Raw genomic sequence first — 26897 nt, forward strand, 5'->3', positions numbered from 1 at the left:
GAATTGCTTAAACCCAGGAAGTGAAGGTTGCAGTGATTCAAGATTGCTCTACTGCATTTCTGCCTGGGTAACAGAGCCAGACTGTGTCTCAAAAAAAAAAAAAAAAAAAAAAAAGGTTATGTGCTATATAATCCCATTTATATAATATTCTTGAAATAAAATGATGGAGATGAGAGAAGACATTAGTGATTACTACAGGTTAGAATTAGTATTGGACAGGTAAGGCTCTAAATGGGTAGCATGAGGGAGCCTTGTAATGATGGAACTGGTCTATATCTTGATAAAATGGCATAGAGCTTATACATACACACACAGGAATGCATATGAAACTGGTGAAATCTGAATAAGCTCTGTGGATTCTATCAATGTCCATTTCCTGGTTTTGATATTGTACTATAGTTACATCAGATGTTAATATTGGAGGAAGCTGGGTGAAAAATACAGGGGGTCTCCTGTACATTTTTGAAACTTGTTATGAATTTATAATTATTTAAAACTAAAAAGTTAAAATCAAAGTATTCCTACCTTCAAGAAGGATTGCTGTTTCTTTGGGTAAGCTGCTTACCAATTTATGTATTTGTCTGTTAAGTATTGTTGGTGTACTGCTTTTGTTCTTTCCCTATCAGGAAAACCTCCTGATGAGAATTCACTTCCACATTGCTGATGAAACCAAAGAGGATATATGTACTGCCCAGCACTGCATTTCTCATCAGAAGTTTGCAATGACATTGTTTGAACAGGTGAATTCTTATCTCCATGTTTTTTTAGATCTTTTCTTCAAGAACACTTTATCCTGGGCTGTGGGATGTTACCTGGGTGCCACAACAGTTCCTGACTTTGGTTGCTTGTTTTTGCCTTTTTCTCTTTGGCTCAGTGTGTTTGTACTAGCTGTGGTGCCACTTCTGATCCACTGCCTTTCATCCAGATGGTACATTATATCTCCACCACTTCCCTTTGGTGAGTCTTACAGGATTTTATGTTGTGCCTTTAGGTATTCCCCTAGTTTGGACTTTTTTTTTTTTGAGACGGAGTCTTGCTCTGTTGCAAAGGCTGGAGAACAGTAGTACAGTCTTGGCTCACTGCAACCTCCACTTCCCAAGTCAAGTGATTCTCCTGCCTCTGTCTCAGCTACTTCCACAAATAGTACATGCCCAGCTAATTTTTTTTTTTTTTTTTTTTTTTTTTTAGTAGAGATGGAGTTTTACCATGTTGATCAGGCTGGTCTTGAAGTCCTGACCTCAAATGATCTGCCTGAGTGATGAGATTACAGGCATGAGCCACTGCTCCCAGCCTATTGGGCTTAATTGAAGGCATTCAAATAGTTTTATATCCTAACCAGGCACAGTGGCTCATGCCTGTAATTCCAGCATTTTGGGAGGCTCAGGTGGGCAGATCTCTTGAGGCCAAGAGTTTGAGACCAGCCTGGCCAACATGACAAAACCCTTTCTCTACTAAAAATGTCAAAAATTAGGCATGGTGGCACATGCCTGTAATCACAGCTACTCTGGAAGCTGAGGTATGGGAGTTCCTTGAACCCAGGAGGCAGAGGTTGCAATGAGCTGAGATTGAGCTCCTGCACTCCAGCCTGGGTGACAGAGCGAGACCCTGTCTCAAAAAAACCACCACCACCAACAAACACAAATAGTTTTATATGCATGTTGCTGAGTCTGTGCTATATTGAAGGAACGCAGAACAGTAATTTAAAAATAACTTTTGTTCTTCTTCTTTCATCTCCCACCCTTTCCCTTTCCTTAGGCTCAGTACTGGCCAGTAAAATGGGAGGAGGAATGGGGATTCTATGAGCTTTGGATTTTGGGACAGGTAGAGGCACTCAGTATGTCTGTGGGACACTGAGCCTGGTCAGGGGCTTTGGTATAGTGGGCAGAGGAAGAAAGTAAAATGTGTGAGTAAGGAATTTACATGAATGTTTGATTTAGCAGTAACTATGTACAAACTGTCATCCCCCTTTTATTCCCCATCTTGAAGCAATCAGGCTATTTGTATGCTGGAAAGACGAGAGAAACCTTCACCAAGCATGTTTGGTGAGCTGCTACAGAATGCCAGCACCATGGGGGATCTGCGGAACTGTCCAGTGAGTTAAATCAGGGGTGGGGTTTGGAGTGGGAAAGGGAACCATTGATCAGTGGAACTGAGGCAAAGCCAGTGGGAAACAAGTTTAACTAGCCTTATATATGTATTTTAGAGCAACTGTGGAGAGAGGATCCGGATTCGCCGTGTATTGATGAATGCTCCACAGATTATCACGATCGGGCTGGTATGGGACTCAGACCACTCAGACTTAGCAGAAGACGTTATCCACAGCCTGGGAACCTGCCTTAAGCTGGGTGATGTGCGTGTTAGTTATCTTTATCTCTCACTTTGAGTTATTGTGTCTTGGTATTGCTTAAGAGCAGTGAGCACTAGACAAACAGGTATGTCCCAGATAACAAATATTATGTTTTGGACAGATAAACTTGTTTATTTGTGTACAAATACATGTGCATGCAGATATGTGCCTGTATACCTCCTTTTTTAGGTGGCAAAGATTTTTTAAGAAGAATTGGGATGTCTTGGCCTTGAAAGACAGGATAAGCAGAGCTTAGCTACTGATAAAAACAAATCAGTAATTCATAAAGTTATTGTATGTTCTATTCATTGTTAGTTTATATGAGTATAGAGTAGAAAAGGGTATTCAACCATGGGAGGCAGTAAGGTCAAAAGAGGGGGCATTTCTGACTAGAACTGCTATGGTAGGTGAAAGAGTTAAAAGTTGGTGACCTGAGCCCAAAAATATGAAATTCACAGTGTGGAACCAGTGTCTGTTGAGAAGGTAATGAAGCAGCTTGGAAGATAATTTAGTAGCTTAATGGTTTTCTGTATATCTTATTCAGGGAAATAGGGAAAAGACTTTAGACCTGGGTTCCTACCTTGTCATCTCTATGCCCTAGGATAGGTACTGCTAGGATTTTCCTTCAGTTCAAGAGACACACTAGGAGGCTGGGCATGGTGGCTCACGCTTGTAATTCCAGCACTTTGGGAGGCTGAAGCGGGTGGATCATGAGGTCAAGAGTTCAAGACCAGCCTGGCCAACCCAGTGAAACCTTGTCTCTACTCAAAATACAAAAATTAGCTGGGTATGGTGGCAGGCACCTGTAATCCCAGCTACTTGGGAGGCTGAGGCAGGAGAATCGCTTGAACCCGGGAGATGAGGGTTGCAGTGAGCCAAGATTGAGCCACTGCACTCTAGCCTGGGTGACAGAGCCAGACTCTGTCTCAAAAAAAAGAGACACCCTAGTAACTCTGATTTTCTTTCTCCTGGTTTTTTCCCTGGGATAATCCTGTGACTAAAAAGAACCTTTGTTATTGTTTTTTAATGTCATTAAACCACGATTGAGAATAAATGGACTTTCTGGGATCTTATTTTAGGTCTTCTTCCCAAGGAATCTTACCTGAGTAGGCTGTGCACAATAAAATCTCCATTTTTTTGCCAGCACCTACCTGTAGTCCAGCTACTCAGGAGGCTGAGGTGGGGGGATCACTTAAGGAAGTCAAGGCTATAGTGTGCAATGATCCTGCCTGTCAATAGCCGTTATACTGTAGTCCAGGCAGCATAGCAAGATCCTGTCTCTTAAAAACAAAAAGCAATTATTTCTTCTAAATTTCTGCCACCTACATACTCTGTATTGTTCTGCTTTTATTTTTTTTTTTGAGGTGGAGTTTCACTCTTGTTGCTCAGGCTGGAGTGCAATGGCGTGATCTCGGCTCACTGCAACCTCCCCCTCCTGGGTTCAAGTAATTCTCCTGCCTCAGCCTCCCAAGTAGCTGGGACTATAGGCTGCACCACTGTGCCCAGCTAATTTTTGTGTTTTTAGTAGAGACGAGGTTTCACCATGTTGACCAGGCTGGTCTCGATCTCTTGACCTAGTGATCCACCCGCCTCAGCCTCCCAAAGTGCTGGGATTATAGGCGTGAGCCACAGCACCCGGCTGTTTTTTTTTGTTTTTTTTTTAAATCACTACCTTGAAGCTCAAGGTTTAATTTTCATGATTGTTTTTTCAACCAAATAAGTTACTCAAGGCCAGAATCCTTCAATTTTTTTTTTTCTTCTTAAATATGTCTCATAGCACTTAGGACTGTGTTGGGCACCTAGGAATTGAAATGCTGATAACCAGCATGGCTGCATTGCTCCCTATGTAGGTTATTAACAAGAAAAGTTTATTTGTGGGGTCAGCTGATAAAAAAAAAAAGCAGCTCACTGCAAGCTCTGCCTCCTGAGTTCAAGTGATTCTCAGTCCTCAGCCTCCGGAGTAGCTGGGGTTACAGGCACCCGCTACCACGCCCATCTAATTGTTTTGTATTTTTAGTAGAGATGGGTTGTGATGTTGGTCCGGCTGGTCTTGAGCTCCTTACCTCAGGCAGTCCGCCCGCCTGGGCCTCCCAAAGTGCTAAGATTACAGGTGTGAGCCACTGCACCCAGCTGGGTTTGTTTTTGTTTTTGTTTTCTTTTAAATCCAACTTTCCTGACTCCTCATATGATAGGCCCTAGTAAGAAAATTATTGAAAGGTTGCCTGAACCCAGGAGACGGAGGTTGCGTTGAGATCGCGCCATTGCACTCCAGCCTGGGTAACAAGAGCGAAACTCCGTCTCAAAAACAAAAAAAAGAAAATGATTGAAAGGTATGAAGAAAGTTCATCACCATACCAGTTTATTGGCCACTATCTGTCTTGCTTTTTCTCTTTGCCTTTTTAGGTTAATTTTTTTCTTTTTTTGAGACAGGGCCTTGCTCTGTCACCCAGGCTGGAGTATAGTGACACAAACATGGCTCACTGTAAACTTGACCTCCTGGGCTCAAGTGATCCTCCTGCCTAAGCCTCCTGAGTATCTGGGGCTACAGGTGGACACTACCATGTCCAGGTAATTTTTTATTTTTTGTGGAGACAGGGTCTGGCCTTGTTGACCAGGCTGGTCTTGAACTGCTGGGCTCAAAGGATCCTCTTGCCTTGGCCTCCTGTAGTGTTGGGGTTACAGCATTAGCCACCATGCCCGGTCAGCTTTTTTTTTTAAATTTTTTTTTTAGAGACGGGTTCTTGATTTGTCCCAGGTTGGAGTGGAGTATGGTACAAGTATGGCACTGTAGCTTCAAACTCTGGAGCTCAAAGGATCCTCCCACCTCAGCCTCCTGAGTAGCTAAGACTTTAAGTGTGCACTTACTGTACCTAGCTAATTACAAAAAAATTTTTGTAAAGATTTGGATTTTTTTGTTTTTTGAGATGGAGTCTTACTCTGTCACCCAGACGGAAGTGCAGTGTCGTGATCTCGGTTCACTGCAGCCTCTGCTTCCTGTGTTCAAGTGATTCTCCTGCCTCAGTCTCCTGAATAGCTGGGATTACAGGGATGCACCACCATGCCCAGCTGATTTTTGTATTTTTAGTAGAGATGGGGTTTCATTGTGTTGGCCAGACTGGTCTCACACTCCTGACCTCAAGAGATTTGCTCGTCTCCCAAAGTGTAGGGATTATAGACATGAGCCACCATGCTGGGCCTAAAGATAGTCTTGTCATCTAGTCTAGGCTGTTCTCAAACCCCTGACCTCAAACAGTCCTCTCACTTTGTCCTCACAAAGTGCTGAGGTTAATTTCTTATGATATTCTAAACTAACAAAAATCTTAGACTGAAGGGAAGAGAAGTCAGTATCTTAAGAAATACCAGTGGAATCTCCTGAGAGATGATGTGGGATGGTTGAATATGTGACTATGCTTCTTTCTCTTCTTTCCCCACAGCTATTTTTCAGAGTGACAGATGACCGGGCCAAGCAATCTGAACTGTACTTAGTCGGAATGATTTGTTACTATGGCAAACATTATTCTACATTCTTTTTTCAAACCAAGATCCGCAAATGGATGTACTTTGATGATGCTCATGTCAAGGAGGTAGGAACAGTCAAACCCTTTTTGAAATATTTGGTGACTGCAACAATAACAGAAAAAAAAACAAGAATAATTATTTGTCTTTAGTGTTTCATTTTCCATAATTTTGAATGGAACCTCCCCACGTTTCCATAAAACATATACACACACACACACACACACACACACACACACACACATATATATTTTGTTGTTTATTTTTTTTTACCTTTAATCCATCATGAGCTTTTTTTTTTTTTTTTTTTTTTGAGACAGAGTCTTACTCTGTCACTCAGGCTGGAGTGCAATGGCGTGTTCTTGGCTCACTGCAACCTTCACCTCCCAGGTTCAAGTGATTCTCCTGCCTCCGCCTCCCAAGTAGCTGGGACTACAGGTGCGTGCCACCATATCCGGCTAATTTTGTATTTTTAGTAGAGATGGGGTTTCACTGTATTGGCCAGGCTGGTCTCGAACTCCTGACCTCGTGATCCACTCTTCTCAGCCTCCCAAAGTGGTGGGATTATAGGTGTGATCCACTGTACCCAGCCTATTTTATATTTTTATGTCTGTCTGCCTATTGAATTTATGAAAGTATCATATTCTCTTCCCCTGAAGATGGTTAGTTCTTTGAGGATAGGAAAGTTTTATTAAATAAAATAAAATATTTTGTCATCTATAAATACAAAACTGCTGAACACTACTCACCTTAGTCTCTGGAGTAGCTGCAACTACGGGTGCGTGGCCATCACACCCAGGTAGTTAAAATTTTTTGTTTGTTTGTTTTAGAGATGGGGGTCTCACTATGTTACCCAGGTTGGTCTTGAACTTCTGGGCTCGAGTGATCCTCCCTCCTCAGCCTGCCAAAGTATTGGGATTACAGGTGTGAACCACAGTGCCTGGCCCAAAGTATTTTTTTAAAGTATAATCTCCTTTTTTGTTTTTGTTTTTGTTTTTTTCCTAGAAAATAGTTTTTCTTCAGTCCTGAGGAGTCAGCTCCTAGTGGAGTTCATGGGTCAGTACTTGAAGGTCTAAATTTGGCTGGGGATGTTAGCACCTTTTGGGCTTGGGCAGATTGATTCCTGACCACCTTGCTGTGAATGGCACAACTCACGTAGCAATGCAGTTTTACGTACAGCTTAAGAAGCACATAGGCATTGAAGAAATTTACTTTAGAAATGCCCTTGATGGCTGCAGCCTTTACTATGTTTTGAATGAGAAACTTCTTTTTATTTTTGTTATTTTTTGAGATGGGGTCCTGCTCTGTCACCCAGGTTGGAGTGCAGTGGCATGATATCGGCTCACTGTAACCTTTACCCCCTGGGCTCAAGTGATTCTCATGCCTCAGCTTCCTGAGCAGCTGGGATTACAGGTGCACACCACCACGCCTGGCTAATTTTTGTATTTTTAGTAGAGACAGTTTCTCCATGTTGGCTGGTCTTGAACTCTTGACCTTAAGCGATCCACCCGCCTCAGCCTCCCAAAGTGCTGGGATTACAGGCATGAGCCACTGCGCCCAGCGTTGAATGAGAAACTTCTTAATAGCCTTGTCCTTGGGCATGCATCGGGCACAGTTCATGCAGTGAATGAGCTGTACATAGCCATAGCCCTTTTTGACATGCCATATTCCTTCTTTTCTTTGTCTTCTTGGAAGCTGGAACCCTAGAGAGGAAATGTCTTTTGTTGTTGTTTGTTTTTTTAAATGCGTTATTGAATGATTTGAGTAGGAACACTCTAATGCCTCAAATGAAGTTATAAGGTTAATACAAAGTTCAGAATTTCAGATCTTGGAGTTATCAGTGGGTACTACTTTGTCTCAGGGCTGCTATAAATTATTCTTTCTTATCTCCCTGAAGTGCCCCATACTCTGTTGCACATCACAGAGTAACATGTGTTTTGGGATAGTATAAAGAATGTAGGGTTATAATGACACTTAACGCAGGAAAGTTGGTACTGTCTAAACCACAGAGTTTGTGGTTGAAGTGGTTTATGTGATCTGCTTGAGTTAGGACACTGCTGTGATAAGGTTAGCAGATAAGGGGATAAGGTGTGACTATAATCTATACCAATCCACAGACTTTAAGCAGTGTTTTCCACAAATAGTAAAGCATTTGTCAAATTCCCTCTTCTTTTCTTTGTCTCTTTTGTGTTGTAGTTTGGAGCAATTTATATGAATTCTTTTAGCTTTAGGGTTTTTATTTGAAAATGCCCTTACAAGGTAGTAAATATGATTATATTAATATGTGAAGAGCATACAAATATTTTAATTAAAATAATAACTCAGTTATAAATTTGCTAGACATCTATTGTGAACATATCACTATGCTAGTTGTCCAACTCCAAGAGCAGCACATTATCTAAGAAATATGACTGGTTCAAGCTTAAAATGGGGTGAGTTTGAAGATTGCGTTAGATTGAGTCCATGGCTGTTCTCTCATTCTTTTCCACTGTGGTAACAGAGCTGAATCCAGCACAGGGCTAAGGCCGAGAGGTTCAGTTGTCTATTCTAAGCAGTTTGACATTTTATATCGTACCATGTGTGAACTCTGAAACTGAATGTCGTTTGTTCTAAGGCAGTCTGTGAGAGAGTTTCTGTCTGCTCTTCAGCTTCGTGAAAGTAATTTTAATATTTGGGAGAAAACTATGGAAATGCAAATTTCTATTGAGGGCTTTAATCTGATGTCTGTGAAAAGAAATGGGTCACCAAGGCCGTTGAAGTTCCTTCACATAGCATATCCACCTTTGAGAACTTTTATTCCTATTTTACAACTGAGTTGATGGTTCACAGAAATAAAAGTATTTTTATTCATTCTTTTATTCTCCTATAGGATTTTAATGCTTTTTAAAAGGACATAGCAAAAGAAAAATTTAATTAAAAAAGTGTTAAGTCTGAGATCTCTTTTTTTTTTAGATAGAGTCTTATTCTATCGCCAGGCTGGATGGAGTATAGTGGCGCAATCTCTGCTCACTGCAACGTCTGCCTGCCGGGTTAAAACAATTCTCCTGCCTCAGCCTCCTGAATAGCTGGGACTACAGGCATGCACCACTATGCCCAGCTAATTTTTGTATTTTTAGTAGAGATGGGGTTTCATCATGTTGGCCAGGATGGTCTTGATCTCTTGACCTCATGATCCGCCCTCCTCGGGCTCCCAAAGTGCTGGGATTATAGGTGTGATCCACCCTTCCTGGCCAAGTCTGAGATCTCATTTGCTGTCTTTTTACCCAATTCTTGTCTTTTCATATCTTTTCTTTAGAAAAACAGAACAGAAAGATATGTTGTGAATTGTGGTTATGAAGTATAATTGTCATGTTCTTCTGATTGTTTCTGTTTCAGATTGGGCCCAAATGGAAGGATGTGGTGACCAAATGCATCAAGGGGCATTATCAGCCCCTGCTGCTGCTTTATGCAGATCCCCAGGGTACCCCAGTGTCCACCCAGGACCTGCCATCCCAAGCTGAGTTCCAGTCATACAGCAGGATATGCTATGATAGTGAAGATTCAGGTGAGTAGACTGGCTCTTTACCTCTCCTCTTCCCTCATCCCATGCGATCAAACAGATGGGACTCATACTTAATTATGTGCTTAGCATGTATCCTAGCTTGGAGAAAGAGGATTTATTAGAACTAAGAAAGAAGTGCCAACTTGTGCTGAAGCCTAACTTATGCCATCCTTTATTTCCTTCAGTTGTCAAGAGTGTTGCTTAAATCACTTGGCCTCAACTCAGAAGTGAAAAGGAGATTAAAGGATGTTTATTTAGACTGAGATAATAAGTTTGTGAGACTCAATATTTAGCCTTCTAATATTGGTGAGGATGACTGATTTTTTTTTTTTTTTTGAGACAGAGTCTCGCTCTGTTGTCCAGGCTGGAGTACAATGGCATCATCGTGGCTCACGGTGATTCTCCTGCCTCAGCCTCCTGAGTTGGGATTACAGGTGCCCGCCACCATACCCAGCTAATTTGTATATTTTTAGTAGAGATAGCGTTTCACTGTGTTGCCCAGGCTGGTCTTGAATTCCTGACCTCAGGTGATCCATCCACCTTGGCCTCCCAAAGTGCTGGGATTACAGGCATGAGCCACCGCACCCAGCCAAGGATGACTGATTTTTATTAGCAATTTAACAGTGACTTAATTGAGTTGTTTTATTTGAGCCACTACAAAGCCAGTTATTTTGTTTGGCATGAGATATTTTTGTTTTAAAATTGCAAACCTGTAGCCTGGCAGGGTAGTATATGCCTGTAATCCCAGCTACTTGGGAGGCTGAGGTGGGAGGATCGATTGAGCCCTGAAGTTTGAGACTAGCCTGGGCAACATAGCAAGACTCTGTCTTGGGGAATAAAAAAATCCACGTCCAGTAGTGATATTCCTCTGCTTATGAATTAGTTGTTCACTTCTAAGTTAATTGTTTAGAGCGTAAGTAATGACTTTCTGTAAAAACAATTTTCAGCTTGATGGCTAAAGTTCTAGGGCAGCACACAGAATCTTAAAATATATTTGAGGTGTATCCTAATAGTTTTGGCATGATTTCTGAAAAGGAGGAAGAAATATTCTTTTACTCTTCTTGATCTAATACTGGTCCTTAGTATAATTTTGAGAGAGAAGATACTTGGCTTTGACATCTTTCTTTCTGTCCTTTGTACCTCCCTCCTGCTTGTTACCTGGTGCTTTCTTCCTCCTCTCATACCCCACCCAAACCTGTTCTACCTCTTCTCCAATCAAATATCCATTTGTCCTATTATGCTTATCTCAGCTAGATATTCAGAGGGAAGCAGTCTGAGTGAACTAATTTATAATAATGTATTTCATATAAATAACACCCCTAATAATTTCTCAGAGATATTAAAAATGCTTATTAATATCAATTCAAAACTTGTAAGTGACATTCTTGGCAGTATAGGAGAAAGATAATGGTGTAGGAGAACAACTGATTATGTGTGACAGGTTGGACTGGTACTTTCCATCTAAATAAATCTTAGGTTTCACAACTTTTTCATTTCTTCTGCTTTTCCCCCGATAGGTTTTGTAAGACCCTCACATTTTTTCACAGTGGCAGGCAAAGTGAGGGCTTCAGCAAGGTAGGGACAGGGATGGGAGGAATTTTATGCGTGTCTGGGTGATCTGGAAGTTGGGTGTTGGGAAGGATGGCTCAATGGTATTGCATATCCTTCTCATACTTGCATCTAGGAAGTTCTTGCCTTATGGAGCTTTGTTGTGTCCATCTCTTTTCCTTCTCTCAGCCACTGTTCTTTTTCCTCACTCTTTGCATGTATGTTTCCTCCTTCCCTCAGGGAGGGAGCCCTCCATCTCAAGTGACACTCGAACAGATTCCTCAACGGAGAGCTATCCCTACAAACATTCCCACCATGAATCTGTGGTCAGTCACTTCTCTTCTGATTCTCAGGGGACAGTCATCTATAATGTGGAGAATGATTCCATGTCTCAGAGCAGTCGGGACACAGGTAGGGACTTATACAAAGGATCCTGCTTGCCTGAATCAATTCCTGCATAGAAAGTCTCCTAAGAGAAAGAAACTGGGGAAAGTCAGAAATGTTTGTTATGCAAAGGCCAGAACAGCACAGAATTTGGGCAACTGAATGGGATACACAAGAAGCAACACATTTCTGAATGAACAATGATGCTCCATTGGACATACTCCTGTCAATAGCATGTCAATAAAGACGATTGTAATGTGATTATCGATGTGGTTATTCTGAAGTCTGCTTTTCTTCTCTTATCCTCTTGATTCTCATGGTACCCCATTAAACCCTTGTGGTCTTACATGTCATCATGTTCTCATGCCAGGCTTTGTCCTAAGTGAAGAGCTTTGATAGAAGGGGTCTATTTATGGGCTTGGTGAGGGACAACTGCATGTCAGCTTGCTAAGCTTCCTGAAGGATAGAGAAGCAAAAGAATGAAAGATAATCTATTTGTTACTGTGAATTTCATACAGAGAATATTTTTGAATTGTTTTGTTTATCAGTAGGAGAATATGCCCATGTTAGAGGAAGAAATCAATGCAAGGAAGAACAACAAATGACTGCTGAGATGAAAAGTTTATTCTGGGAGATAGAATACCTAAGGCATAGAATAGTGTCCATACTCTTAGGGACTGTAAGCATTCATGAGCTCATTGTTTGAGATTGGTGGTTGGTTTATATAAGCTGTGGGGGCTTTTTTTTTTTTTTTAAGATCAAGAATTTCAAAGATATTCAAAACTATATAGAATAGTGTACTGCCCATTTGTGTACCCATCACCTAGTTTCAATAATTACAACTCACAGCCAATCTAGTTTTACCTCTACCCTTACCCACTCCTGGATTATTTTGAAGCACATCCCAGGTATTATATCACATTTTCCATAAGTATTTTAGTATCTGTTGCTCAAACATAAGAAATCACTTTTTAAATGTAGCATTATAACACTTAAAAATAGTAATGATAATTCCTTAAAACTGCTAGGTAACAAATGAGTAAATATTCACTTATAAATGTCATAATATGTTCATGGTTTATGTGTTTGACTCAGCATTTAGTGAGGTCTATGCATTGTGATGAGTTGATAAGTCTTTTACATTTCTTTCAATCTACATTTTTTCCTCTATTTTTTAATTGCAATTTATTGCTAGAACTAGGCATTTTGTCCTGTAGATTTCCCACATTCTGAATTTTGCTGATTTTATTCCTATGGTATGCTTTAACATGTTTCTATGTCCTGTATTTCTTGTAAATTGGTAGTTGGACCTAGAGGTTTGATAAGATTTGTGTTGGCTTTCTTTTGATGACTACTACATTGATTGTGTCAGGTGTGAGTTTTTTAGACCCTCGTTTTGAAACTGTGAACCAGGAAGAAGCCAAACCATAGGATGAACTAAGCTTATCTTCCAGTAGAGGCAGATTTGTGTTAATGATTTAGGGGTTTTGGTAGTGAGGGTGGGAGGAATGGAGAATATGCCCATTGGTTTAACATTTGTAAGACTTAGTTGTTCTAAGTCATTTTCTTCTCTCTTAACTCTTTTTTGTGGGCAAAGAGGTAGCAAAGGACCAAATAAAAGCAATACAAGATTCCAAGGAGCAACTGATTAAAAATATGTATTCATATCACTACATTGGTGATACCTGAATATGTATAAGGATTTTCATATACTATCATGTGAAAACAAGTTTTTGTTAGCTCTCTATGCATTTGACCTAGGGTATTTTTTTTTTTTTTCATATCTTTAAACTTAATTTACCTGCTTAATTCATCTCTGGCTTCTAGCACTTTAGTTGATTATATCCTTTAGAATCTGACCTTTGCTGTCATCAAATCATACTCATGTATTTGCATACTGTGGGCACGAAGCAGGGCAAGTTACATAAAACAGCCCAGCTCTCCTGGGTTTCCCAGTGATTAATATTAAGGAAATAGGAAGTGTAATCTCTGGATGGAGCCAAGTTTTGTATAGCATGGATAGGGGATAGGAATAAGAATTAATCAAAGTTGAAATGTCCTTTAAATTATCCACAATTAAGGAAAGCTTATAACTGAGTCTTAAAACCATATATAATCAGAACTCTTGCGGGCAAAATCTGGAGTATACAGGATAACACCAGATGTACTGAAAATCAGATTTCACTTGATATGTGTCACTAAATAAATGAAAGGAAAACTCTCTTCAGTTTATGAGAGTGAAAGTATATGGCTACCTGATATTTTTAATATGATCTTTAAAACTTTTGCCTTTAAAAAATTACCTAGAAACATGTCATTATTTCCTTGTGGGTCACTGGGGAAGATTATGAGTGGGATTAAGATTGGTCATTGCTCAGGAGACATTGTAAATTTTGATGCTCCCAGCTTCTCTGCGTTTATCCTTTTTTTTTTTTTTTTTTTTTTTTGAGACAGAGTCTTGCTCTGTAATCCAGCCTGGAGTGCAGTGGCATGATCTTGGCTCACTGCAACCTTCTGGATTCAAGTGATTCTAATGCCTCAGACTGTAGCTGGGACTATAGGCACATGCCACCACGCCCAAGTAATTTTTGTATTTTTAGTAGAGACAGGGTTATGCCATCTTGGCCAGACTGGTTTCGAACTCCTGACTGCCCACTTCAGACTCCCAAAGTGCTGGAATTATAGGCATGAGTCACTGTGCCTGGCCCCTCTCTGCATTTATCTACTGGGAGGTTCCTACACTGAAATCCTACATTGAGAGTACCTAGGACATAGATAGCCTATGTCCTAAAGCTTCTGTTCCATGGGTACTCTAAATTTGTGGCACTCCCAAAGGGAGATTAGGTAGGTTCTTGGGAGGATGAAGGTCAGTCTCAGATACCAGCTTACCTCAATGTCCTTGTTTTTTTCAGGACACCTGACTGATAGTGAATGTAATCAGAAACATACATCCAAGAAAGGGTCACTGATAGAACGAAAGAGGAGCTCTGGTCGGGTTAGGAGGAAAGGCGATGAGCCTCAGGCCTCAGGATACCACAGTGAAGGCAAGCCCCTCTGCACTGATTCTCTTTCTTCTTCATTCACTCTATCAAACTTCTTCATGCTCCAGACTGTTGGCTTCTCCTTTCTGCTCAAAGGACTTTACTTTTTCAACTCTGGGGTCTGTTATCTATGATCACTTTAAATATCTATATTTCTTTCATTCTTTGTGTTTTTAGGAGAAACACTGAAAGAGAAGCAGGCTCCTAGGAATGCCTCCAAACCATCCAGCAGCACCAACAGGCTGAGGGATTTTAAAGAGACAGTCAGCAATATGATCCATAACAGACCATCCCTGACTTCTCAGACCAATGTAGGCTCTCACTGTGGAGGTAGGGGAGGAGACCAACCAGACAAAAAACCTCCTAGGACCCTGCCTTTACACTCTCATGACTGGGAAATAGAGAGTACCAGCAGTGAGTCAAAATCCAGTTCTTCCAGCAAGTATCGTCCAACATGGAGACCCAAACGAGAATCTCTGAATATTGACAGTATCTTTAGTAAGGACAAAAGGAAGCACTATGGCTATACCCAGCTTAGTCCCTTTTCTGAGGATTCAGGTGAGGAGATAATTAGGGAAGAATTGGGCTTTTGAATAAGGTTTATTTATGTCTTTTTAAAACCTGGGTTTTCTGGTAAATCTGGCAAGGGGCATTTTTACTCTGACGTTGGGTGTTTTAGGAAGATGAGTTCAGTAAATAAGTAGCCAGAGGGAGGAGTGAGTTAGGTCTTGATTTTAGGCAAATGCTAAATCTACCTCCTTTTCCATAACTGTCTTTTGATTGGGATAGCTAAAGAATTTACACCAGATGAACCAAGCAAGCCACCTGCTTATGACATTAAATTTGGTGGATCAAGCCCCCAGTACAAGCGCTGGGGCCCAGCACGGCCAGGCTCTCACCTTTTAGAGCAGCAGCCCCGACTAATCCAGCGAATGGAATCTGGCTATGAAAGCAGTGAGAGGAACAGCAGCAGCCCTGTCAGCCTGGATGCAGCCCTGTCTGAGAGCTCAAATGTCTACAGGTATTATTTGGCCTTTGAACAGTGACATTATCCCTTGCTGCAGCGTGAGCCACCTACTTGGGGCTTTCAGGCATGGCTTAGTCAAGTGGAGGGATGGCCTTTGCTACCATCTCTCTATGTGCTGTCAACTTTCTACAACAACAGCACCCTCTTCTGGGAGGAAGAACAAAGGCACTTGAGAAAGGAGAGAGAACTTTCTATTTGAAGTACAGTTATCATGTATAAAATAATTTTTAAAAATTTAGGTTCAGAGGGTACATGTGCAGGTTTGTTACGTAGATAAACTTGTGTCATAGGAGTTAATTGTACATGTTATTTTGTTACCCACATATTAAGCTACTACCCACTAATTATTTTTCCTGATCTTCTCCTTCTTCCCACCTTCCACCCGGTGATAGGCCCATGTCTGTTGTTCCCTTCTCTGTGTCCATATGTTCTCATCATGTAGCTCCGACTTATAAGTGAGAATATGAGGTATTTGGTTTTCTGTTCCTGTGTTAGTTTGCTAAGGATGATGAAATAATTGTTTAGTGCTTGCTTTGGTAGGATATACACTAAAATTGGAATGATGCAGAGAAGATTAGCATAGTCCCTGCTCAAAGGTGACAAAAAATTTGTGAAGCATTCCATATTTTTCAGATATGTAGGATAAGCAAGTCTAGGGATTTAATGTAAAACATGAGGACTATGATTAATGAAATTGTGCTGCCTATGAGATTCATAGTAAATGAGTAGATTTTAACTCCTCTTGCCACAAAAGCCAAAAAAATGGTTAACTATATGAGATGATGGGTATGTTAACGCCCTTCAATTATAGTAACCATTTTACTATCCCTATGTATCTCATAACATCATGTTTTATATCTTAAATATATACAGTAAAAAATTTATTACATAATGGATTAGTGAATTAAAACTTTTGTAATCCTAAAATCAGAGAAGAAACATAAATGTTACTTTGGGATAGTGTTTTGTTGTTGTTGCTGCCTTTTTTTTTTTATATTGATGGAGTTTCACCATGTTGCCCAGGCTGGTCTTGAACTTCTGGGCTCAAGTGATTTACCCACTTTAGCCCCCCAGAGTACTGAGATTATAGGTGTGAGCCACCACACCCAGTTGGGATAGTTTTTATTTTGTTTTGTTTTAGAGTCACTGGGACTCTGTGTTTTATGAAGCTAATACTATTCATAATAGTGATGACAGTTAATTAACACTCATTACACCCTGCCCATAAAGCTCAGTTTGCTTTATAAATTTCAGATATCCATACATTATTTTTACTGAGTTGCCACAGAGGCAGTTTCTGTTTTTCTTTTCTTTTTATGTGAGACAGAGTCTCACTCTGTTGCCAGGCTGGAGTGCAGTGGCGCAATCTTGGCTCACTGCAACCTCTGCTTCCTAGTATCAAGCGATTCTCCTACCTCAGCCTCCCAAGTAGCTGGGACTACAGGTGCATGCCACCATGCGCAGCTAAGTTTTGTATTTTTGGTAGAGATGGTGTTTCACCATGTTGGCTAGAGTGGTCTCCATCTCTTGACCTCATGATCCACCTGCCGCGGCCTCCCAAAGTTGCTGGCATTAAAGATGTGAGCCACCTTGCCCAGCTGAGGCAATTTTCTAATAGTTGAGCTGCTTTGAAAGGAATGATTATGTCTTCTACAAAGATGATAACGGCATCTTCATACTCTCCCAATGTTCTTCACTGTCCACAGGATCCTGTTGAGTTTTACTTATGAGAAGATGTTACAAAGGTTTAGTAAGAAAGAATGCAATAGATAGGACAGCAGTATGTACATTAATACGTTCAACAGATTTTGTACATGTACTATGTACTAGATACTGTGCTAGATATACAAGATATGAATGAGGTGAGATGAGATTAGATAGGAGAATGAATGGATGTTTCAATTCTTTAGAAGTAGTTTAGCAGGAGCTCTAATTATATTAGTTTGATGTTTGTTTTTTGAGTTATTTAGTCCTAGGAATGTTGCTATAACACCCTGTCATGCTTTCACTAGACTGTGGGTTTTCTTTTGAAGGGATTCAAGTGCTAAGAGACCAGCTGGGTTGGTCCCTTCCTGGCGTCACATCCCAAAGTCGCATAGCAGTAGCATCCTGGAGGTAGACTCCACAGCATCCATGGGTGGCTGGACAAAGAGTAAGCCTTTCTCAGGTAAGCAGAAGGACACTGGATGTGAGGATTGGATTTGACCAGCAGTTTTGTCTGGGGACCAGCCTTAACAGCACTTCTGAAATTAGAGGACAGTAATAGTTTGGGTATTGCCTCAGAATGTAGATGTAGAGTCATGACAGTTGCTCCATTTTTGGATTTACCTGTTTTTTGTTTTCCACTACAGCCTGCCTATTTCTTTTTACTTGGAGAGAGCCCTTGTGGGAGAAAGAAGGGACAGAAATATGGGGAGCAGTGTTAATAAAAGCTCCATTTTTCAGAAGAATAAATTCTAGGGCTTTCCTTGGTTTAGGGACAGTCTCTTGGGAAACAGGTTTCTTATTGTTTAGTACTATGAACTGACATACCATAGGGATACGTGTAGGCTATTTGTAAAACTTGTAAATAAGCGATTAAAATGTATTCTTATCCCTGCCTAAATGTCTTAGTCTTATTACCAGTTCTGTTGATAGTTACTGAAAATTCTTAGAAGTAGCAGGAAGAAAAGCCTGCAGCAGCAGTAATAAAAAGGCATGAACCCTTTTAGATACGTATACTAAAGATTGTGGACAATCCGGCAGAGCAGAACGATGCTAGGCAGATATCACTGGAATCCTGGGCTCGAGTAAATTATAGTTAGAGACACGTGGAAGAAATTTGAGCTTCCCATTGTAATTATACATTTGGTTTATTCCCCACATTTTCATTTATTTCTTGTTGAATGACATTGTTTTGAGAAACTTGTGAATCATACATGAGACAATTCGCCCTTTTCTTCAGACAGCTATCATTTTTTTAGTACACTATTAAGACTGAGTCTCATGATCTCCTGAATAGTCCTCAATTCTGGACTAGTTTTTGTACACATATGGGTAAGCACCATTTTTAAAAAGTAAAATGAAGTCATATTATACATGTTATTCTCTCACTCAATTTTTTACTTAATTTATTACGGATATCCTTCTAGATCTATTTGGATTCATCAAGAAAGTTTATAAAATTGGATTTTTACTGCTGTGGACATTTTACAAATTCAAAGAGGTGGTGGAAATTAAGGGTGAGAAAATGACATGCTTGAAGCTCCCCAGTCAGTCAGTGTTCTCTAATGATTAAAGCATGATTATGAATTTAACCTACTTAACTTTACTTTAGCTCCATTAGGCCGGGCATGGTGGCTCACGTCTATAATCCCAGCACTTTGGGAGGCCGAGGCGGGTGGATCACGAGGTCGAGAGATTGAGACCATCCTGGTCAACATGGTGAAACCCTGTCTCTACTAAAAATAGAAAAATTAGCTGGGCATGGTGGCACACGCCTGTAGTCCCAGCTGCTTGGGAGGCTGAGGCAAGAGAATGGCTTGAACCTAGGAGGCGGAGGTTGTGGTGAGCCGAAATTGCGCCATTGCACTCCAGCCTGGATAACAAGAGCAAAACTCTGTCTCAAAATTAATAATAATAATAATAATTTAGCTCCATTATTTCCCATTTGTTTTACCTGGGGCAAATTATCCTCTTTGTGACTCAATTTCCTCATTCCTAAAATGGGAGTTATAGTTTCTACTTCATAAGTTGTTATTATGATTAAATGAAATAATACATGTAAACATGCTTAAAACTGTTTTTGGCACATAGTAAGTGTTGAATAAATGTTCAGTGTGATACCATTGTTGTTGTGAAGCACTCGATAAATGTTGTTGTTGTTATCATTCGTAGCCCAAGTCACATCCTGAATTTGATTATGGAAAGTATTATCCAAAATATAAGCTCCATATTGAAGGCAAGAATTCCAAAGGGAAAGTGTTACAGTGGTCATAAATTCATCAAGTACTTAGTCTTGGTAATGGAAATGTGGTAACGTATCTTCTCCTTTGCTTATATTACAGGTGAGGAGATATCTTCTAAAAGTGAACTGGATGAATTGCAGGAAGAGGTGGCCAGGAGGGCGCAAGAACAGGAACTTCGAAGAAAACGAGAGAAGGAGTTAGAGGCAGCTAAAGGGTTTAACCCTCATCCTAGCCGCTTCATGGACTTGGATGAACTGCAGAATCAGGGTAATTGTTGTGAGCATTAGGTTGTGTGTGTTGGGGACAGACAGAAAGGTGGAAAAAAACATCTAAGCTTGTTCCCTGTTTTCTCTTTAGCAAAATTATTTTTTTTTTCCCCCCAAATCTTGATTCACCCATTCCAGTGAGAGCAAGTTAGAGTAGGATGTGACAAGACTATTGACTGGAGATAGGCACTGATTTGGGGCACATCTGTTAAAAGCCTATAGATTAGAGATAGTATATTGTTCATGAAAAATGCTTCCCATGAACATCTATTGAAGGTGTAAATATAAAACTAGCCTTGAGTCAGAAATACCTGAAAAGGGCAGTGAGCCACACTAACGGTGAGGGGAATTCTACTTGCTGGGAAGAAACATACCCTTGAAATATTCCACCTGGAGCATCAGGGAAGTGGATCTGCCAAATAGGAGCCAGAACAAAGCCCGGTTTACTTTTGGTTCCATGACAATTGATTCTCTAACCTCAAACAATTTGCATGGAGTTTACTTCCACAGCTGCCCCATGTTAGATTTTTTTTCTTCTTAGAATTTATTTTAGGATGTAACTTTGTACCAAAAGAGACTAGCCTTCAAAATAGGAGTTCGGCTAAGCTGAGGTATCTACCTTAAATTGGCCATGAAACCTATATCTTAGTTTTGTATTCCCTATAAAATGAATATATTGTTTTTGTAATTCAGAAACCCCACTTACAACAAATTGTGTTGAAGCAATATAAAGGTCCAACCTTGTAATTGTAACCTTGTAACTTTGCTGACTGTTTTCTGTTGACCACTTTTCTCTTTTTATATATACGTAGAGAATCTTCCTGAGCTATGTAATCCTGTTTGGGGGCAGCTTTTTTCCTTTAATACTACTCTCTTTTGATTCAAGGTAATTGTTGCCTTACATTTCCCAAGACATTTATTACTTTCCAAAATCCGTTTTAAATTCCTAATGCTTAGCTGTCTCTGTTTGGATAGTCTTTTTTTCTTTATTGACCTCAAGCTATATCACATTGGTGTCCCAGGTTTATTTTGCTTCCGAAAAGAGGGGTCTTGTCATTTCTCTTCTTTCATTTTTTTCTCTCTGCCAGTTGGACAATAGATGAAAGTTGGGAGGAGATCTCACTGTCTATATTTCATTGACAATTCTCCATACACTCAGCATGAGCAAAGAATGGAGTGCTGAGATTCTGGAGGATAAGAATTAAGATTTAGTACAGTGATTGAGTACAGCTTGTGTAGATCTCCATAGAGAACTTTAATTAAAAAAATGGCTCTAGCCACCACCTCTGATTACAAAGGTTGTATACATTTAGTTGATTCCAAATATTTATGAGAGAACTTCAGGTCTGGGGAGTAAGGGAAACCGCACCTTTAGAGTGGAACCTGAGTGCCAAGTTCTTCAGAACCAACTTGCTGTTTCCATTGTCTTCCCATTGCTCTCAAAAAGTCAGGATGAATTAGGAAGTGAATGTTAGGGATGGGGAATAGCCTTTCTTGCCATGTCCAGCCGGAGGTAAGTGGAGGATGAGGGACATTATGGGAGAAGTGACTCAGACACTTTGACTTTTTTTCCCTGCAACCTTGTGAAGGTTCACTGGCAATCCCACTTGTAGGTGAACTTACATTACAGCTTGCTGCCAATTTATGATTCTGAGTAAGTAGAGTGAGAGTTCTTTTACAAAAATTTCTCTGCCTATACTTTGTAGCCTTTTCATCTGCACCTGCTTTGGCATACATTCACTTTGAGAGGAGGATGGAATATAACCTGCTCGCTGTATAGGAAGGTCACTTATTTGGGGGTAGTTTTGGTGAGGAATGGCATGCTGAAAGTAAATACTTAGCAATGCTTATGAAAAGCATGTGTATGCAAACCAAGAACGAAAGCAGTTTAACTGCCCTGGCAGATACGTTGAATTAGGAAGTGTAGACCATCTGTGACTAAGAGGTGTACTGATTTTCCAGTTTAGGGTGGTGTATAGAGGACTAGGAATTGGTGAAGTAAATAAGTGATGTGGATGACTGTCCACAGAATAATGAAGCTACCTTTCTCATAACATAGCAGTGAAGGTCTCAGTGGACATCTAGAGTGTTCTGACACTAGTTGGCAAGAATTGCACTGGAAAAGAGCAGTTCGGTTCCAGGCATGAGAGTCTATCCTTTTGCTGTATGGAATATTTTGTTCTTTTCTTGACGGACTTCCTAAGGGTCTTGGTGTTGGAATATGTGGCCATTAATGGCATGCCTTTCTTTCATGGCCTTGGTAACATCTTGGTTAAGGCAAAATGGATGTCCTGCTTGTTTCAGAGAATTATTAATAGCAATAGACAGTTGGATTAAGGATAGACCAATGGCTTAGCAGCAAGGATGTCTGTGTACTGAAGGGAAACAACAGTACACAAGAAAAGTTGGAATGAATTGTAATGAAAATGAAAAGTGCTGGCCCTTTCAGGGAGGAATGACGGCTTTGAGAGGTCCCTGCAAGAGGCAGAGTCAGTGTTTGAAGAGTCACTGCATCTGGAACAGGAAGGAGACTGTGCTGCAGCTTTGGCTCTCTGTAATGAAGCTATCTGTAAGTAACTCTAACTGCTATGGCTATGGCACTTTTGACTAACTTCACAATAGGTATTATTAGTGTTGTCACTCAGACAGGATAAAAACAGTGTCTCCTCACTCTTGCTCTCCCAAACTGAGGTCCCTTAGCTGTCTTTGCCCTTCAGATTTCTTAATGTGCCTGGCACTGTCACTGTGGCCTATGGATATTTACCAGAATAGCCTCAGCAAGGAATCCATAGATGATTTCTCCAGTCACGCTTACCTTCTTATTCTAGGATAAAGTTAGACCTCACATGTGAGATTAGTCTGCTATTTTGCTAATCACTGACTAGTGAGTTGGAACTTAGAGAAGGAAAACTGAATAAATTGGCTATGACTTCCCAGGCCTGTAACTTTTTACTTTAATATTTGATTCTTTCTGTTTCTCCCCTACCTTCATAGTATATAGCTCCATAAGCTTACAGCAAGAGACTCAGGCTTAGATTTGGTATCAGCTTCTTGAAGAAGCTGTGGTCTATAAAGACAGATGCAGGTTTGGATCTTATTTCTGCATTGGCCATTGGGAAAAGAGGGTTGAGAGTAGAGTGTGGAGACCGGAGTCAGACAGGTCAGTTGCAAAGGACAAGAGTGGCAATCTTTAAGACGGAAGCACCGGTTTGTCTTCCTGATTTATTTTAGTTTGGTTTTGTTTTTTAATTTGGATTAACCTGTTTGGCCTCCATGGCTTCCATCAATGTTCCTTATAGCCAGAGGCAGCTCTGTGCCCTGGACAGCATATGCATGGTCCATGCCTTGCATTCCTGCTGCATATTTTGAGTTTTACTGCATATCTTTGCTCGTTTTTGTTCAATTTTATTCTTTTTATTTTTGTTTGTGTTTTGTGTTCTGTTTCTGCTATATTTTCTTTTGCATTTTAGCTAAACTAAGACTTGCCCTGCATGGTGCCACCTGTAGCACGCACAGCAGAGCCCTAGTCGATAAGAAGTTGCAAATCAGTATTCGAAAAGCACGGAGCCTGCAGGATCGCATGCAACAGCAGCAGTCATCACAGCAGCCGTCGCAGCCCTCAGCCTGCCTCCCATCACAGGCGGGGACTCTCCCTCAGCCAACAAGGTAGTGCTTGGGAACCACGTTAGTTTATGGACGCCAGGGAAAGAAGTGACCATGAGTTAACTCTATAGCAAGAGCTCTCATTGTCTTGGCAACTGAAGGGGAGAGAGGAGTCCTATGAAAGATTTTCTTCTTTCAGGTCAGACATACAGTGAAAAACTCATTGTATTGCTGGTCCTTTCCTTAATAATTCCAAGCATGCAAAAAGTACAACATAATAAGTAGACCATTTGTCCCATCTCCTGTGGATAACTTTAGCCCTGGACTTGTGTAATAACACGATTATTATATTATGTATATTATGTTCTTTGATGTTTGTCTCCACATTTCCCATGGGTATCTTTAGCCCTGGACTTGTGTAATAACACGAATATTGTATTTATATATATTATGTTCTTAGACATGGCAATCTGGGCTACATTTCATGTTGTATTAGCTATTTATTTTGGGATTTCAGTGCTTCCTGTCCTTATGGAAGCAGAGAAAGTAGTCTTTCTTGCTCTGATTGCACCATAGAGAAGACACACGAACATTTCCTTTGCTTTGCTTTGCTTCTTTATGGTCAGGACTAGCAAAGAAGTTCTAGTAGTCATTGTTGTAGTTCTCACATCCTAGCCCTTGAATTTGGCTTTTACTTAGAATAATTTAAATAAAAATTAATTTGAACTGTTAATAATTCTGAGTAGCTTTCAAAATATAAATTAATAAATGTTATAAATTAACTTTTGAGGATCTTGTTTTTTTCACCCAGGCTGGAGTGCAGTGGCACTCAATCTCCTGGGCTCAATGTTCAAAAGGAAAATGTTCAAAAATGGTTAACTGCTAGGCATGGTGGCTCACACTTATAATCCTAGAGCTTTGGGAGGCCGACGAGGGCAGATTATTTGAGTCAAGGAGTTTGAGACCAGCCTGGGCAACATGGTAAAACCCTGTTTCTACAAAAAACACAAAAAATTAGCTGGGCACGGTGGTGCATGCCTGTGGTCCCAGCTACTTGGGAGGATGGGGTGGAAGAATTGGTTGAGCCTTGCAGGTCGAGATTGCAGTGAGCTGTGATGGTGCTGCCACACTCCAGCCCAGGTGACAGACCAAAATCTTGTCTTTAAAAAAAAAAAAAAATGCAGGTCTATTTGATGCTAAAGCACATGTTCTTAACCATTATGTAATACTGCCTTTTATGATAAGGCTTCCCATATTAGTATATCATATTCTTCATAATGTTATAAGGGTGACTGGGTGATTATACCCTCAAAAGTTTATAGTATATTTTCATTCAAATTTAGACACTTGTTTTGAATATAAGCAATTTAGATAGCTAACCCCTTTCCAGAAAACTTATACAACCTGATGTATGTGAGTGATTGAGATTTCATTTAAGTCCTTGTAATGTTGAATTTTTAAAGTCAGAAATACAAAACAATTAGTGAGAAACCAACTAAATACAGTTAATCCCTACTCCTACTCCTAAATCTCAAGAGAGTCATATTGCTTTGGAGAAGCATCTCAGTGGCTAAGAGAACCAGACTTCATTGACTTTACAAGTGGACAGAGGCAGTGAGGAGCCCTGTAGGCCTGAGTTTGCCCGCACAAAGGGGCTTATCCGTTCACTGGCTGAGCAGTTCCAGATTATAAAAGCATATTTGAAATGATTGATTTCTGTGTAGCCCCATGAGCCCAAATCACCCTGTATTTTGTAAATGTGGCCTGTTGGTTCCTTTGGCTGGGCTGCGTCTCAGGACCCCAGGTAGGACTTGCCTCCCTGTATAGCATCCTGGATTTCTGCTGTTTGGTATGAGTGATTTTCAGGCTTTGCTTACCTTCCATGTCATCTGCATGTGAGACTAGCTGATTTTGTTTCCTAATTTGCAAATAGAATGTGATTAGAATGGGACTTCACAGGTAGTGAAGAATATTGGTAAGGGCTCCAATTAATGTTACTGTGCACCTTTGGTGAGGGCATTTAATAAAAAGGATTAATATTACCTGTTTACCTGGGTGTGAGCTGACTGTGTGCCTTTTCTTTTGTGTTACTCTGAACTATTGACTTTATTGTGCTTGTCTTCTGTTTATTTTTCCGTATGCGAGTAGCTAGAAATGAGAATGTAATGAACAGTTCTTTCTGTAAGCATTCCTGTCAGTCAAGGCAGCTTATGACTAACTCTCTCCATTTGTTTCAGTGAACAGCCTATCCCGCTCCAAGTATTGTTAAGCCGAGAGGCCCAACTGGAACACTGCACAGATACAGAGTTTGGGGCCAGTTCTTTCTTCCATTCACCTGCTTCCTGCCATGAGTCACACTCATCACTATCTCCAGAGTCATCTGGACCGCAGCACAGCTCCCCTAGTAGATCTGCCTTGAAGCTTCTGACTTCAGTTGAAATAGACAACATTGAACCCTCTGTATTCCACAGGCAAGGTTTACTCAAATCACCAGGGTGGACTGAGAAGAATTATCATAGTTGGGAGCCATTGGATGCCCCAGAGGGTAAGCTGCAAGGCTCTAGGTGTGACAACAGCAGTTGCAGCAAGCTCCTTCCACAAGAAGGAAGAGGCATTGCTCAAGAACAGTTGTTCCAAGAAAAGAGGGATCCTGCTAACCCGTCCCTGGTGATGCCTGGAATAGCCACCTCAGAGACAGGAGATGAACACAGCCTAGACTGCAGTCCTTCAAATTCATCAGCTCAGCCCAGTCTTTCCCTGTATAGAGCCTGCCACCCTATAATGCCTGTTGCATCTTCATCTGTGCTTCACTCCCCTGATCCTGTGCAGAAAACTAACCAATGCCTCCAAGCCCAAAGCCTCAAAACTTCATTGACTTTACAAGTGGACAGAGGCAGTGAGGAGCCCTATAGGCCAGAGTTTCCCAGCACGAAGGGGCTTGTCCGTTCACTGGCTGAGCAGTTCCAGAGGATGCAGGGTGCCTCCATGAGGGATAGCACAGGTTGCAAGGATAGAAGTTTGTCAGGTAGTCAGAGGAAGAACTCTTCCCCTTCTGATTCTAAGCCTCCTTTCTCACAGGGTCAAGAGAAAGGCCACTGGCCATGGGCAAAGCAAAAGTCCTCTTTGGAGGGTGGGGACAGACCTCTTTCCTGGGAAGAGTCCACTGAACATTCTTCTCTTGCCTTAAACTCTGGGCGGCCTAATGGTGAAACTTCTAGGGGAGGACAGCCCAGGTTGGCAGAGCCAGACATATACCAAGAGAAACCGTCCGAAGTGAGAGATGCTAGATCTAAGGATCTGGGCAGCAGTACTGACTTGGGGACTTCTTTGCCTTTGGATTCCTGGGTGAATGTCACAAGGTTCTGTGATTCTCAACTTAAACATGGGTCCCCTGGGCCAGGAATGAACTCCTCCCTTCATGATTCCCATACATGTGGAACCTATCCAGAGAGAAATCACATCCTTTTGCATCCACATTGGAACCAAGACACAGAGCAGGAAACCTCAGAATTGGAGTCTTTGTACCAGGCCAGTCTTCAGGCTTCTCAGGCTGGCTGTTCTGGATGGAGGCAGCAGAATATGGCCTGGCACCCACTTAGGCAAACATGTAAGAATGCAACCAGGGGTTGTGGGGAGGATTGAGCATCATATAAAAGCTGAAAGTGCTGGGTGTGGTG

General features: G+C 40.9%; 1 protein-coding gene and 1 non-coding gene across 50 annotated transcripts in view; both read left to right on the plus strand.

The window, feature by feature from the left end:
- The window catches only part of USP54 (ubiquitin specific peptidase 54), a 130777-nt gene that overhangs the window by 85526 nt on the left and 18354 nt on the right, over positions 1-26897 (plus strand). For 9 of the 49 annotated variants that reach the window (XR_013524893.1, XR_013524896.1, XR_013524902.1 and 6 more), the window contains exons 5-18: positions 627-740; positions 875-957; positions 1987-2092; positions 2204-2350; positions 5782-5931; positions 9239-9407; positions 11193-11363; positions 14249-14380; positions 14555-14935; positions 15167-15398; positions 17438-17571; positions 19451-19618; positions 22067-22186; positions 25458-26827. Coding sequence is in view for 31 of the 49 variants with exons in the window: in XM_078345545.1 (XP_078201671.1) it covers positions 627-740; positions 875-957; positions 1987-2092; positions 2204-2350; positions 5782-5931; positions 9239-9407; positions 11193-11363; positions 14249-14380; positions 14555-14935; positions 15167-15398; positions 17438-17571; positions 19451-19618; positions 22067-22186; positions 23088-23283; positions 25458-26827 (3673 nt within the window). In the remaining 18 variants the exon portion in view is untranslated. Of the gene's footprint in view, positions 1-626; positions 741-874; positions 958-1986; positions 2093-2203; positions 2351-5781; positions 5932-9238; positions 9408-11192; positions 11364-14248; positions 14381-14554; positions 14936-15166; positions 15399-17437; positions 17572-19450; positions 19619-22066; positions 22187-23087; positions 23284-25457; positions 26828-26897 lie in introns of all 49 variants that reach the window. The other 40 variants (XM_078345545.1, XM_009009696.5, XM_078345548.1 and 37 more) reach the window with 9 other exon arrangements.
- LOC118146514 (U6 spliceosomal RNA) lies at positions 15929-16034 on the plus strand. Its single transcript, XR_004732374.1, has one exon. It is a non-coding gene; the product is annotated as a U6 spliceosomal RNA (small nuclear RNA).

The sequence above is a fragment of the Callithrix jacchus genome, chromosome 12 (genome assembly GCF_049354715.1).
Source record: "Callithrix jacchus isolate 240 chromosome 12, calJac240_pri, whole genome shotgun sequence".
Taxonomy (NCBI): Eukaryota; Metazoa; Chordata; class Mammalia; order Primates; family Cebidae; genus Callithrix; species Callithrix jacchus.